This window comes from Mya arenaria, chromosome 11 (genome assembly GCF_026914265.1).
Source record: "Mya arenaria isolate MELC-2E11 chromosome 11, ASM2691426v1".
NCBI lineage: Eukaryota > Metazoa > Mollusca > Bivalvia > Myida > Myidae > Mya > Mya arenaria.
In genome coordinates, this window is record NC_069132.1 from 41257476 (window position 1) to 41273857 (window position 16382).

Below are 16382 nucleotides of genomic sequence, written 5' to 3' on the forward strand. Positions count from 1 at the left end.
AACGAGCCAATTTTTGCGAAAATCTATGGAAACCAGTTATATAAGACTGATCTGTGTCCAGGTGACAAAAAATTAGATCGCAGTTTTTTTTATATTTTAAGAACAAAAATTATGTTTTATGCATTTCAGCCATAAAACATCAATTTTCGAACAAAAATATGAAAATCTGCGATTTGATCTTCTGTCAGCAATCTTTCATCATTGGTTTGCAGATATTTACGCAAAAAATTGATTTTTTCCAAGACAAAAAAATAAAAAAAAGTTGTAAAAACGGTATATCTGTGAGAGTGCAGCTTTAAAGTTATCTGCGGACTCGCCTATTCATCAGAGGTAAACTTTTAACATATACAGTGTACAAACTTAAACTTAAAATATAACTTGCTGTATCTCACCCATGACATATCATGATATGCATGAACTCGCAACCAAAAGGATACATTATTTGTTTCTCACTTGAAACAATTTGATTTATCGTTTCGCATTAAACTCATGTCATTTTTGCCAAGTCGTTGCGACACTTGATCGCTCCCAGTGACCGGTCAAAAGCAAGTGGGCAAATATATTCAATAGAAGTGGTTCAGTGTGTCCGTTTTGTTCATACAATATCAAGTAAATAATTCATCGTTTAAACCTTCGTTGTCGCTTGAAACTTTATACGATCGTATATACATGCAAATGACAAAACTAGATACATGTACAACTTAGATCATTCAGTACAGTACTTCCTTGTGACTTATGTGTTCTGTATTTTATTTTGCAGTCACCACGGCTACTTTAAGGGAGTTAAGTGTTGTTCTGTTTCTCATCTGAGCTAGGAGTCTTGTGAGTTTGGACAACTGGTGTAGCGCGGTACTAGTGAATGTTCTATTTCTTATGCAAGCGACTATCACTCAGTATACAAGTACTCTTCAACGGTTGATAAAGGCTCAAATATTAGTATATAAGAGACCTCTCTCTTGCAGTTGGAATAGTGTGATTATCTTGACTTATTAAGTATACACACATACGCTGTCAAGAATGCAGACTGTTGTGGTTTTAGCGTGCCTTCTCGGGGTGGCGGGGCTTGCCAGCGCCCACTTGTGCCTTGTGGAACCAAAACAGCGAGGCTCCATTATGGGGCTAGACAAAGCAGGTTGGTGGAAAGTTTGTTTGATTGTATGTGTATAGAAGTAAAATCGAGTAAAATCGGGTTGGCTGGACCGAAAGTCAAAGTCCCGGCTATTCTCCGGACCTGGGGGGGGGGGGGGGGGGGGGGGCGTGGTTACAATCGACTGGTGCATTACCCTACAAACTTTTCTCTTTTATTTGTATTTATTTATTTAGCACTTGATCAAGGAACTATGAATTAACAGAAACAGACAGAAATTTCATTAATTTTAAACCATCAAATGCTTAAAGATGCACTCTTCCTCTCAAATAAGGTTTATTACACTTAATACAAATGACTTAATACACTAAAAAGGATGAATAAATGCCGAAAACAATGGTTCTTTTGAAGGATACCGAGTCTAAATTAAAAGAAAGGCGCAGAAAACACGGTATTTCTAACTTATGCGACGATAGTAGGCCACTCTAAATATTTTAGCACTCACCAATCATTTAACATTTTTTTGCGTTTTCGGCTATTAAATACACGGTTACAGTCTTGTTATCAGTATTTTTCATAAATGCATTATTAAGTAAGTAGTTAAAGGTTTATCACTCAATATTTTATAATGTTTGTTATACCTGTGTATGTATTGATTTTGAAAAAGAGTGTCACTTTAAGAAATGGTTCAAGGTTGTAAGGTATGTACGTGCAAAAATGATTGGTTTGATGCGGAGCAGTCGCATAAACGTTTATTTTGTTTAAGTACATACTAACAGTCTTTAACCTTTATAGTGGTCAACATTATATTATGTAAACTTCTCAATAACAACCACTGTTAATATCTACCTCTTTATCTAAATTAAACCAATTACGGCTGACCGCTTATTTACTGAAATAAAAGTATTGGAAAACTTGAGAAATACCGACTTTTCATTGGACAAAATTAAATGTTGATCACTTATACTTAATTAAAGAGTGAACTGATAAATTGGTTATTAAATTGCAGGGTCTGACGACTGTATCCTACTGAAAGGACCATGCGGAGGTCGTGCATTGGAAGAACCAAGAACCATGTTCAAGTAAGGCCTAAAAAATATGTTTGGTTAGGGTTACATCCTTTTCAAAAATAGGTAGGGTAGGTAGGCTTTTTATTATTATTTTTTTTTATTAGGCTTTATATAAGAATGTTATTTTCATCATTGGATAATGGCGTTAAAGTTATCTCCTGTATAAGCATTTAAGGTTTTAAACTACACATTGAAAAGCAATTATTTTTATTTTTTTTATTATTTTTTTTTCACACTGACTATAAAAACGGTAGGGTCGGCGCCTATTCCGTAGGTAGGGTCGGGTTACCCGAACCAAATGTATTTTTTTTAGGCCTAAGTAGTCATTTTCGTCGGCAACGTCGTCGGTATTCAATATACAACAAGTTTACTTCAGCTGTTTTAAAGCTGCACTCTCGCAGATATACCATTTTAACAACTTTTTAATATTCTTGGAAAGAGCAAATTTTTGCGTTAATATCTGCATACCAACGATAAAAGATTGCTGACAAAAGATCAGATCGCAGATTTTCATATTTCTGTTCGAAAATGAATGTTTTAAGGCTAAAACCGTTACCAACGGTTTTAGAAAAATGCATAAAACATTAATTTTCGAACTTAAATATAAACATCTGTGATCTATTTTTGTCAGTAGTCTTATGTTACTGGTTTCCATGGATTTTCGCAAAAATGGCTCGTTCCTAGACAAAATATAAAAAAGTTGTCAAAACGTTCAATCTGTGAGAGAGCAGATTTTAAAACCCGAATGCTGAGTAGATATCAGGGACTGTTTTCGCGTTTTATCTATTAACTATTATGTCCGTCTATGACTTTAAGAGTCATGAGTTGACCCCTAAAATGTCATTGGTGTTGGTTTATGCCGTGGAAACGGGCTGTGTGCACAAACGCATACACGGTGCGATTCTAATCTCCCCAACTTGAGAGGGAAACGCAGACAATGAAATAATCCTGTTTTCGAATATCATGTACTTAATATCTTAGTACCTATAATATAAAACTAGTTCTGAGATGGAAGCGGTCTATTTGTATAGGTGTCTGCCTCTGACATAAGAGAGTGTGCATGGGTTCCATCTCCACCAGGGGTACTTTCCCGTGGCCTCTCGCCGGAGTGGTATCTACTGAAGTAACACACTCGAGAGCGATTCGTTTAAGCAAACAACTTTCTCACAATCGAGGTTAAAAAATTAATACTAAAATCCCTGACTTGTTTGTGAACATTCAAGCAACTGAATACTGTTGCGTTTCTCTTTCAGGGAGGGCGGAAACTACACCGTGATTTTCCAGAAAAACCTTGACCACTGGGTCAAGGCCACACCGGTTTGTAACTAACTTATCATACCTTATAATTAATTCGTGAAATGAAGTATCCATAATAACACCACAGTTTCTCGAACTTTTTCAACTGACCCCTAATAGCAGGAACGAGTTTAGCATACTTTTTTGTTTGGTATCATTTGTATTATAAATATTCGCACAATCGTTCTGAGTCATTTAAAATGAACTTATCGTACTTCATGTATTAATCAACTTTTTATAATGTAAAGTTCAAGTAAGGCCTAAAAAAATACATTTGGTTCGGGTTACCCGACCCTACCTACGGAATAGGCGCCGACCCTACCGTTTTTATAGTCAGTTTGAAAAAAAAAAATGAAAAACTAAACAAAACAACAAAAAAATATATTATTTGTTTCGTTTTTTTAATTGATTTTCAATATGTAGTTTAAACCTTAAATGCTTATACAGAAGATAGCTTTAACACCATTCTCCAATGATGAAAATGATATTCTTATATCAAGCCTAATAAAAAAAAATAAAAAAAAATAAAAAAAAGCCTACCTACCCTACCTATTTTTGAGAAGGATGTAACCCTAACCAAACAATTATTTTTTTAGGCCTAACTCATGTGGCTAAATTAAATAAGATACGTACGCTTGTAACGCAAGCGATTGTTTGAGATATTTTTTCTGTAACGAATCTTATGACATTTATTTATTAAAATGTATTACTCTTTGATATTATAATTGTAAAAAAAAATACCAAAATGTAAAAAAAACATTGAGTCGGAGACCGGGTTCGAACCGGTGTCACCAAATTTGCAGTCCGGTTTTGTATCCACTGTGCTACTGGCTTACCTCACCGTTGGAATATCTAAGCTATATACCTTACTTGGTAATATCACGTGATAACATCGACTAGCCAATCACGCAAAAGAATTAATTCTACTATTGGATAGTAATCTTTTTTAATGAAAAAATATGAAAAAATGCGAACAAATAATTTAATTGTAAACTATGTAGTATTTCAGTTAGTTGGTTTAAATGCATTGTTCACATCGATACCAAAGTCAATGTCACGGTCAATTTTCGACAATTTTCCTTTTTCTTCGCTATTTCACCATACGGTGTATAACCCCTTTAAGTCATCCTCAAAACTGTTCTTTTGCCACCTACTTGCCGAACTTTGCCGACATAAATTAGCATTACTTACTTTTATGAATAAACACCTAACCACAACTGGTATTTTCTTCAAATTTCACACGAAATTATTTTGTTTTAGAATTTGTACAAGTCCATTTAAGTTATCACACAAAGTTTCCCGACAGGTCTTCTTTGGCGTATCTCGGCCATTTTCCTTCGGAATTTGGACGGTTTACAATTCTCAAGTTTTTTTTTCATTTATCTTCGCTGCAAGTAGATCGCGTAGTAATATCATTTTAGCGACAAAGCCTAATGCCTTAACTCTTAGGACTATTTATGATTTATGCAATAATATATTTGACGGGGATTCAATTTGAACTGAGTTATAAAAATACACGTTAAAACACTACAATAACTTAATATCATTGCTATTTATTTTACGATCTACTTTTACTCACGCACCGGAATACATCTATGGCCTCTAGACACTTTTTGACTGGCGGCGTAAGTATCACAGTTTGCATTTTCCAGGGCTATTTCTCCGTCAGCCTGATGCAGGGACCCACGGTGAAAGCGCTGAACCAAATAACTGACATGGGAGAACCTTCCTTGACACTGTACACGGCCAGTGGACAAATGCCATTAGGGTACGTATTGCTATTAAGGCTCGATTGTTCAGAACATAATTAAAGTTAACAACGAAAGTAACGACATCATTGTTAACTTTAAATGGAGAACTATTTGATGGTATGCTCATATATTAAAATAAACCAAGTACAGCTGAAACAATTGTCTCCATTCTTGTTAGCCATACTGCAGATCATACGTGTATCTGTGAAATAGAGGAATATTAATTTGAAAGTTAACAACTATGACGTTAACAACGTTGTTAACTTTAACAAATTTCTGAACAATCGACCCTTAGGCTTAACAACTCTAGGCTACCAAAACTTGCAAAACATTTCGTATACAACGCGATACAAGGTTTGATCCTCCGCTACCGGAATAACAAGGGAAGCAACCGTGCATGTTTTCCAGCGCTTCTTAGCTTTACAATCATTATATAGGCGTCTCGTTTTAAAGATCACAGTTAAGGTACTCGATTTTTAGCTCGTTTCTAGTTTTCGAAAAAAAATCATATTATCGGGTAGTTGTGATAGCCTTGGTGTCGTCGTAGTCGACAATGTCGTGCACAAACGTTGGTCATAACTCAAAAACCGCTTAAGATATTAAAAAAGAAACTTAGCACACATGTCACCCGAGATATAAAATAGCACATGTAAAGCAAGACGCATAACTCTGAATCTAAAAATTATTGAGTTATGCTGCTTCTTCGACTCCGCCTTCGTGGCCTAGTGGTTAAGCATCCGCTTACGGAGCGGGAGGTTGTGGGTTCGATCCCTGGCCGCGTCATACCAAAAGACGTTAAAAGTTGGTACAAGTAGCTCCCTTGCTCGGCATTTAAAGGGTAGTGCTTGGAAAGCCAGTACTGGTTCAACCCAGGGAGAGTTGTACCCCGTGTATCGGTGCTATATATCGAGCTCGTAAAAGAACCAAGGGGTCTCTTCGAAAAAGAGCTAGGGTATCGCACCCGGACTTCCTTGTATCCCACCACTGTCTCTTCAGCGTGCACTTTCACGGGTTATCCTTGACCGCAAGGTCTAAAGAAATACATAAAGACATACAGACAGACTAACAAACACAACACAAACAGAAGCTCCGAAGCTGTCTTGTTTGCACATTTCATCTTGTCATTTAACCTATTAGTACTACTTATTCTTTATGTCGCTCTATGCTATGTTTTCAGAATGAAGGGCAAGGCCGTCCTCCAAGTTCAATACGTTCCAAAGAACCCACAGGCACCCGCCGTCTTCTATCAGTGCTCAGACATCATGATCCATTAGGGGAACTGATTTGGCAGACAATTTGCTCAATGTCATAATGTTGTTTAATGATATACGTGGTGGCTATGCTTTGTATACTTTAATACATATGTGTTAACATTAGCGGCATATGCACAATATTGTAATTTACTCCTTTCTTGTAGAATATTGCTATATTGTCCGTTGCTCTTGTTTTTCTACAGTTTAAATTTCATATGTTATTATTTGTTACTATTTTGGACTGAAAATAAAAAAGAAATATGTCCATAAACAGTTTCGGTTTTAAATTATATCCCCATCACCCTCATATCAATACCTTTTGGAGATACAAGATGAAGGGACATAACTCCACACTAATTAAGGTCGATTGTGCAAGCCAATATAGGGCGCCCTCCAACCCGCCCCGCCCTAAAATCGTAAAGACCCATATTATTTCCGAGGTCATATCTGTAGGATAATGGACGAGGTATGACCTCTCTTTAACACATATTTAGGTCAGAGGGCGGTCAGGGAAAATGACCCGTGTTTTGTCTCTTTGCCACATATTTAGGTCAGAGGGAGGTCGGAGAGAATGGCCCGTGATTTCTCTCTTTGACGAGAATTATCTTAACTAAACTTTTCATTGAGTTACTCTTTAATGATTACCACTTTATGAAAAGGACAAATATTGTTTATATAGTTTCGTTGGAGAAAAACATAGTACTTACAAATATCGATAAAAATCAACTTGAACGGACAGCCTGCTTTCGATAGAAATGCAAAATATTTCGGGACTAGCGTTTTTTTCTGATAAGAAGAGCCAAACATAGGGATAACGATGTATGCAGACATTGAATACAGCCAACACAGAAGTGATAAATATACCCATCCCACCCAAAACCCGCGGACACCACATAGGCACAGGAAGGAGCAATATACGTTTGGGTACATGCAACATAATTTTAGACTGTTTGACTTTTAAGTCAAAGGACGTACCTATTGTTAGACAAAGAGAACAAGCCACAGCGATCCATGTTGAACAACATTCCTACGAAGTTTCATTACAGTAGTGATGTACTCCGGGATTACATTGCGACACGAGACATTAGACAACTTACACTCTAATTGGGATCGAAACCACAAATTCATAAATCAGAGGCGGATACGTATTCGACAAGACCCTTTTCACCCTGTTGTTGATCGAACCGGAAACCTCTTGAATAAGAGGTAGACAGCTAGACCACACGACCACTCTTACTCTGGTGGGGATCGAACCCACAACCTCTTTGGTGATAGGCGGACAATTACACCAATAGACCACTTTCACCCTAGTGGGGGATCAAACCAACAACTTATTGGATAAGAGGCAGACAGCTTTACCACTATAGCACTCATAACCTGGTGGGGATCAAACCTACAACATCTACATTCCATTTAAGCTTCTGGTTAAGTATTGATGATGAAATTTGATGAATCTTATTTCTATTTCAAATTTCTTAATTTCTTACTTTTATTTTGCGTAAAACGATTGAAATATTATAAAAGTGCTTATCTGAGATTGCGCCAAGTCTCGGATTTGAGACTGAAATCATGTGCACTGATCACGTTCAGCTAAAAAAAAATTGTTCGAAGTATTTGGGCGCAACAATATGAAAACGACACTAGGTACCACACAATGATAACATTTCGAGGTGCACTTCTAAATTACCCTTTTGGAAATTGTCGAGATACCTTGATCGGTTTTAAGTTTACTTAGATCTAAGACTAAGTTAAGCAATATGATTATAAGTAGAATATAATAAGCCGATTATGACCGCCGAAGCCGGGGATCGAACCCGCGCCGGCTTGCCAACTCATTGTCATACATATTTTCACTATTCGATGGACATGCAATCCAGCGACGCGTGTTCAATCCCCAGCTCTCTGCAAACTTATTATTCACTGCGAAATGTCTATTTAAATTTCTTGATACGTGTCTGTTTGAATCTCTGTCTCTCTCTGTCTCTCTCTGTCTCTCTCTCTCTCTCTATCTCTCTATCTCTGGTCGTCAACATCTATTTCTTTTTTAAAGTGTTGTTTTTATACACACATTTTAGGAACGGCAACAAATGCATAGTTTAACACGTTTAAGGTTACAAAGATAACATAGATACACCTTATAAGCGTACATGCATCGTCCATTATCGCGTCTGACCCTTAAACAAACATACTCGTTCGTCTCATCTCTCATTTCTCAATTGATAGGGTACGAAGTTATACAATGATAACTTTTACAAACTTATGTCAAAGGAAAAGGTTACTTGTGTTTTTAATGTTGTTAGTCTTTGGGATTACAACAATTAGTATAACGTATTCCTCTGTGCCAGTGATGTCAATGACTAGGAGATTTAAACAATTTGCAACTGGGTTGAGTCAGATTGATTCAAATGGACTTGGGCAGGTAACTCGGAATACACCACTGAACACGTGTGAGCCTACACTAAATTCTGATTGGTTGAACACCTCGAAATTAAACCTAGCGGAGGATATAGATATAGAAAGGCTGATAGATATGGCGACGAACTACCAGAGTGTCCAACCCGGAGGCATTTGGAGTCCAGAATCATGCACGCCAGCTGCAAAGGTCGCTGTAATAATCACATACAGAAATAGGGAATCACATTTAAAAGTTATTCTAAAGGTGCTTCACACTCTGCTTCAAAATCAGCAGCTGCATTATGGAATTTACGTTGTGGAAATGGCGATGCCAACTAAGTTCAACATTGGTATTCTTATGAACGTTGGATTTTTGAAAGCCAAAAGTGAGGAGAATTATGACTGTTACATTTTCCATGATGTTGACCTTGTGCCCCTCAATGGCGCGTTGATGTACACGTGCAGACAATTTCCAAACCATATGTCAGCGTTTAATACCAAATACTTGAAAGGGGAGACAAAGAAAGCGCTCCCATATTCAGCATACGTTGGTGGTATAATAAGTTTAAAAGGTGAACATTATGAACAAATAAATGGGTTTTCAAACGCATATTTTGGATGGGGAGGAACGGACGATGATATAGAAATTCGAGCAAAAAGGAACAAACTAAAATTTGTCCGTGAGAAACCGGAAGTAGGTCGCTATTACGCGCTTCCCCATGTACTAGATGGCGGAAACGATCAAAATAAAATAAAAGGTATTCTCCTGAAGAGGGTTGCAGCACGGATGTCATACGATGGTTTGAACAATGCAGAAAACTTGACTAAAGTAGAAAAGTTTGAACGAAGACCGCTATATTCGTGGCTCCTCGTTAAATGTAATGAAACCGATGTCATGGACAGTGTTCAGCGATTCTTGTAGGTCTTGCAAATACTTAATGAACAACTTAGGTGATGCTCCAAAGTTGTAGTGTTGGATAATCGGACACATTTTATAATCGATGATCGAATAGATCAGTATCGATCAACTAATCGGAAATAATTCCAAAATATCAATGAAAATGTATAAAACATTATCTAGGTCTATTTTAACAGTTTCTGTGTTTAATTTGATTGGCCCAAAATATGAAATAACAATAAGAAATAAGAGGATTTCTTTGCTTATGGCATATTCAACCAATCAATTTGGATGTATAATGTTATATATCAACAACTTATATACAGGGCCTTTTAAGCCTTCTTTGCCAGTGGTCAGATTTTGTTGTTGCTCTAAAAAAGCCTCTAAAATTCCCCATTTTTTGTTTTAAATCATTATATTATGAGAATCTCAGAAATAATTAAAGAGCTAAACTGCTTTTTTCATATTCATACAATAAATTTGGATTTATCATGTTATCTCCCAGCAACTTATACAGGGCCCTTTTACCCTTTTTGCCCTTACCTCCCCAGGGCTAGATAATGTTGTTTCTCAAACAAACAGCCTCTGATTTTCACGATTCATTCAAAAATGTTTCTGAGTGATAAGTTTACTGCTTTATATGTATTGCTCCATTTGTAAACCTTAATTGTATTTTGTGCTTGAATCGCAAACCGTCGATGTCTCATAAAGACTTTGAAAATTATACCTCTCAGTGTTTGGACAAAATGTTGATAAATTTTTTGCGGCCTGAGTGTCTGTCACAAGCTCATAGCAACTTAAACGTATAAGAGACTTCCGGTTCGACTATTATACCTCTTCTCTCACAGACAACATAGGGAATTTGGTTTCTGATCAAAAGCTGGTAAACTCTTTCTACATAAATATCTCCGAAAATATCTGAATAATCTGGAACTCAGCTTGAAGATAAACACTCTAGTCATTGGAAGACAGGAATATTGCCAACTGTCATCTGATTTACATTTCATCCCGTCACCGATAAAGAAAGTGGAAACTTTATTGATATGTTAAATACAAAAAAAAGCAACTGAATTCCTCGCAAAGTCATTATATATTGCCGGAAAAGCTACTTTAAAAGTCTCCATCAGAAACATGTCCAACGAATTCGTAAGGCAAGGATCATTCCTAAATAGTCTTAATCTAGCACAGGTTATCCACCCCTATTTTCAAGAAATATGACCCCTTTATAGAAAATAACTATAAACAAGTCAGTAGTTTACCACCAAAATCCGAATCATATAAACGAGCCATAAGTGAGCAACTGATAATTTATTTTGATATATTTTTTCATCCTTTCCTGGCTGCTTTCAGAACAACATATTGATGACAAACTACCCTGTTAAGACTGGTGAAAGACTGGAAAAAGCCCTTGATGATAACAAATATGTCCGTGCAGTTCTTATTGACCTCTCAAAAGCATTCGACTGCTTGCTCCATGATCTCAACTTACACAAGCTCATTGCATATGGTCTCTCAGTCCCAGTATTTAAACTGATGAACAGCTATCTTACGAACAAAAAAGAACGGGTCAAGCTTTACCAGTAAGTGGGACTCCATCCTGAAAGGGATGGCCACAAAGAGCAATATTAGGGCCTCTTGTCTTCACCATCTTTTCAACAACATCTTCTTCTTTATCAATAGGGCAGCCTTGTAAAATAATTGAAGATGACAATACCCCTTCTGTGTCTGATACAAATCCTGATTTTGTTAAGATCACCTTTAAAGAAAAAAGTTACATTTTGATAAACTGATTTACTTCCAATCAAATGCAGGCTTACCCTGACAAAAAATCAAGCAATTTCAGTTGGCTCCAAGTCTGTTAAAGAAATAAAGCAATTCAATAAACTTAATCACACTAACGCATGTGGACTGGATGTACATCCACGAAAACCAGTGGATGTAATCATTGTTTACAATGCTCTAATTCGTCGTTCTTTTAGCAATTGTCAGCATAAATATAATTAGAAACGGCTATTGTTAATACTTGTTCCAATAGTATACCTATTTTAAACTATATGCTTTTATTTCCAGGTCACCAGCTCATTGTCATGGTTTGATACGTTTGTTATAGATGTCGGAAAATTGATCATTGAGCTAATGTTTCTTGTTATCATATACCCGACTTTAAATAAAAATTCTTGATCCTTGTATCTTGTATCCAAATTGTTTGAAAGAGTACACTGAGAATTTCCCCCCAAAACTGAAAAAAACGCGTTTTTTTCCACAAAACGGGCTTGGGTGTCTTCCCCATAATTGGTAAAAAGCCCTGTAATATTATACACGTGATGTGATTACGGATGCTTAATATTCATTTTCGCCGATTTTGAGCTCAACGATCATATACGAGGATTGCGCCATCACTACAACGGACCTTTTGGCCTTTGTTTGTGTGTCCTCGGTTGCTGTGTAAATAAAGTATAAAGGTTTCTAGAATGTCATAGAAACATCTTACTACCCGACAATATCCGGAAAGCTATGGATCGTGAAACAGCCGACCATGATCCGATGTAATGAGAAATATGTCATGGATACATCTAACCACTCGGCCATCTCCGGCAAGCTAGGGATTGTGAAATGTCCGATTATGATCCGATTGGTCCTGGTTACTTATTGGATGTAATGAGAAAGATGTCATGGATAATTAAACACTGTTCCACTTGACAATCTCCGGGACCGTGAAATAGCCGAGCATGACCCTAGTGTGTGACGATTCAAACAGAGAGGACGGGACCGTCCTGATAACGATATAGGCAGTCATATATGCACTTAGTCATATGTTTTTCTTCTGCTTTTTGGAAAAAAAAAACAATAGTCATGAAATTGGGAATGTTCGCGTCGTTTTTCACAAATTTGGGATTTTTTTTAATAAAACATTTTAGACTCAATCTATTCAAATACTATTTATGTGTTGGTTTTTGTTGAAAGATTAATTATTGAAACCTTACAACTTATAAGAGCATGCCAGTTTTGAGAATCCACATAATATTCATTGGAATTGGTGTATTTATCATTTATCATGTCAAATCACTCCAGAAATGAAATCCCTATCTTACTGAAGCAAACAATTATTCTCTAAGCTGTAGAAACTCACTTAAACCTTTTATCAACGTCCAAGCTTAAACACTCTACGACAAAGCTTTAAATTACTACAGCTTTGCTATTCCATACTTTGTAGTTTATTACAGATGCATTTAGGCGTTAGGCCCATAAATATTTGCTGATTAAGTGCATTAAACATATGTTGAATTTCACACAACCTATACAACTTCAAGATTGCATTGCTTGGTTCTATATAAAGTTTGAATCTGTATACATGCTTCATTGGGTATAATCTGTATACATGCATCATTGGGTATTATCTGTATACATGCAGTATTGGGTATTATCTGTATACATGCAGCATTGGGTATAATCTGTATACATGCAGTATTGGGTATTATCTGTATACATGCAGTATTGGGTATTATCTATATACATGCAGCATTGGGTATAATCTGTATACATGCAGTATTGGGTATTATCTGTATACATGCAGCATTGGGTATTATCTGTATACATGCAGTATTGGGTATTATCTGTATACATGCAGTATTGGGTATAATCTGTATACATGCAGTATTGGGTATAATCTGTATACATGCAGCATTGGGTATTATCTGTATACATGCAGTATTGGGTATAATCTGTTTACATGCAGTATTGGGTATTATCTGTATACATGCAGTATTGGGTATTATCTGTATACATGCAGTATTGGGTATTATCTGTATACATGCAACATTGGGTATAATCTGTATACATGCAGTATTGGGTATTATCTGTATACATGCAGCATTGGGTATAATCTGTATACATGAAACATTGGGTATAATCTGTATACATGCAGCATTGGGTATTATCTGTATACATGCAGCATTGGGTATTATCTGTATACATGAAACATTGGGTATTATCTGTATACATGCAGCATTGGGTATTATCTGTATACATGCAGTATTGGGTATTATCTGTATACATGCAGCTTTGGGTATAATCTGTATACATGAAACATTGGGTATAATCTGTATACATGCAGCATTGGGTATTATCTGTATACATGCAGCATTGGGTATTATCTGTATACATGAAACATTGGGTATTATCTGTATACATGCAGCATTGGGTATTATCTGTATACATGAAAATTGGGTATAATCTGTATACATGCAGCATTGGGTATTATCTGTATACATGCAGCAATGGGTATTATCTGTATACATGCAACATTGGGTTTAATCTGTATACATGCAGCATTGGGTATAATCTGTATACATGCAACATTGGGTATTATCTGTATACATGCAGCATTGGGTTTAATCTGTATACATGCAGTATTGGGTATTATCTGTATACATGCAGCATTGGGTTTAATCTGTATACATGCAACATTGGGTTTAATCTGTATACATGCAACATTGGGTATAATATGTATACATGCAACATTGGGTATAATCTGTATACATGCAACATTGGATATTATCTGTATACATGCAGCATTGGGTATAATCTGTATACATGCAACATTGGGTATAATCTGTATACATGCAACATTGGGTTTAATCTGTATACATGCAGCATTGGGTATAATCTGTATACATGCAACATCGGGGTTTAATCTGTATACATGCAGCATTGGGTATAATCTGTATACATGCAACATTGGGTATTATCTGTATACATGCAGCATTGGGTTTAATCTGTATACATGCAACATTGGGTATTATCTGTATACATGCAGCATTGGGTATAATCTGTATACATGCAACATCGGGGTATTATCTGTTTACATGAAACATTGGGTATAATCTGTTTACATGCAGCATTGGGTATTATCTGTTTACATGAAACATTGGGTATAATCTGTTTACATGCAGCATTGGGTATAATCTGTATACATGAAACATTGGGTATAATCTGTTTACATGCAGCATTGGGTATAATCTGTATACATGCAACATTGGGTATAATCTGTATACATGCAACATTGGGTTTAATCTGTATACATGCAACATCGGGGTATTATCTGTTTACATGCAACATTGGGTTTAATCTGTTTACATGCAGCATTGGGTATAATCTGTATACATGAAACATTGGGTTTAATCTGTTTACATGCAGCATTGGGTATAATCTGTATACATGAAACATTGGGTATAATCTGTATACATGCAACATTGGGTTTAATCTGTATACATGCAACATCGGGGTATTATCTGTTTACATGCAACATTGGGTTTAATCTGTTTACATGCAGCATTGGGTATAATCTGTATACATGAAACATTGGGTTTAATCTGTTTACATGCAGCATTGGGTATAATCTGTATACATGCAGCATTGGGTATAATCTGTATACATGCAGCATTGGGTATAATCTGTATACATGCAACATCGGGGTATTATCTGTTTACATGCAGCATTGGGTATAATCTGTATACATGAAACATTGGGTATAATCTTTTTACATGCAGCATTGGGTATAATCTGTATACATGCAACATTGGGTATTATCTGTATACATGCAACATTGGGTATAATCTGTATATATGCAACATTGGGTTTAATCTGTATACATGCAGCATTGGGTATAATATGTATACATGCAACATCGGGGTATTATCTGTATACATGCAGCATTGGGTATAATCTGTATACATGAAACATTGGGTATAATCTGTTTACATGCAGCATTGGGTATAATCTGTTTACATGCAGCATTGGGTATTATCTGTATACATGCAACATTGGGTTTAATCTGTATACATGCAACATTGGGTATAAGGGAAATCATTGGTGAACATCATTAAATCATAAGCTTAACGCGTTATATTGAGCATTATTTTCATTTTTACTGTTTTAATAATGTTTAACCAACCGATTGATGGTTGATGATCCTAAAGCGTACATGCCATATTTCTGAGAGGCTTCCTAGGGTGGATTTTGGTCTGAATTCCAGGGCATTTTGATATTACAACAGGGGATTTTTACGCAGCGAAATTTAGCGCAATATCTACAATTATAAGTATAAGAATAAATACAGAAACACACTCTAATTACAATATTTTTTGGACTTAGTCATCATGGTCCTTCATGGAATTTCACACTCATAATATTCAGGATGCTTTCCACTGTCAACCTTGAGCTAATTCAAGGGGATATGGATCCCCCGACGGGGGACCAGGGGATGGGTTGGAATTCTGGGTGATTTCCCCCTCCCGCCGGGGGATATGGCATCTATGAAGAATATTTTATTAACTATAAGCTTACAGCGAATGAGTTACATATAATATAAACATGTACAGTATATAAACATTTCCGATAGAACAACTTTCAAAATCAATCACAATGTATAAACAAAGTAAAGTTATAACACATTTGCTTAAAATACTGAAAATAGTTAGTGGAGAAAAGTGTCTACTGTCTATACTGACGGATTTCAAAGCCCTTATAGACAAAACAATGTAGTTTTCTAATAGTAGTTACATTTTCTCTCGAACTCAGTTCGATGTATTTAGGAATATTTGGATTGCGCCAATAATATCGCTTTAGGTATAA

At 36.1% G+C, this 16382-nt stretch overlaps 2 protein-coding genes across 2 annotated transcripts; both read left to right on the forward strand.

Annotated features, from left to right (window-relative positions):
• The first annotated feature begins 701 nt into the window (after nucleotides 1-701).
• LOC128209482 (uncharacterized) lies at nucleotides 702-6721 on the forward strand. The gene is made up of 5 exons (XM_052913529.1): nucleotides 702-1132; nucleotides 2097-2169; nucleotides 3411-3474; nucleotides 5106-5221; nucleotides 6382-6721. The coding sequence occupies exons 1-5, from the start codon at nucleotides 1018-1020 to the stop codon at nucleotides 6476-6478; spliced, it is 465 nt and encodes a 154-aa protein (XP_052769489.1). The 5' UTR covers nucleotides 702-1017; the 3' UTR covers nucleotides 6479-6721.
• Nucleotides 6722-8669: 1948 nt separating this feature from the next.
• LOC128209850 (beta-1,4-galactosyltransferase 4-like) lies at nucleotides 8670-11929 on the forward strand. The gene is made up of 2 exons (XM_052914098.1): nucleotides 8670-9769; nucleotides 11820-11929. Exons 1-2 carry the CDS (start codon nucleotides 8697-8699, stop codon nucleotides 11857-11859), a joined length of 1113 nt encoding a protein of 370 aa, XP_052770058.1. The 5' UTR covers nucleotides 8670-8696; the 3' UTR covers nucleotides 11860-11929.
• Nucleotides 11930-16382: the final 4453 nt, after the last annotated feature.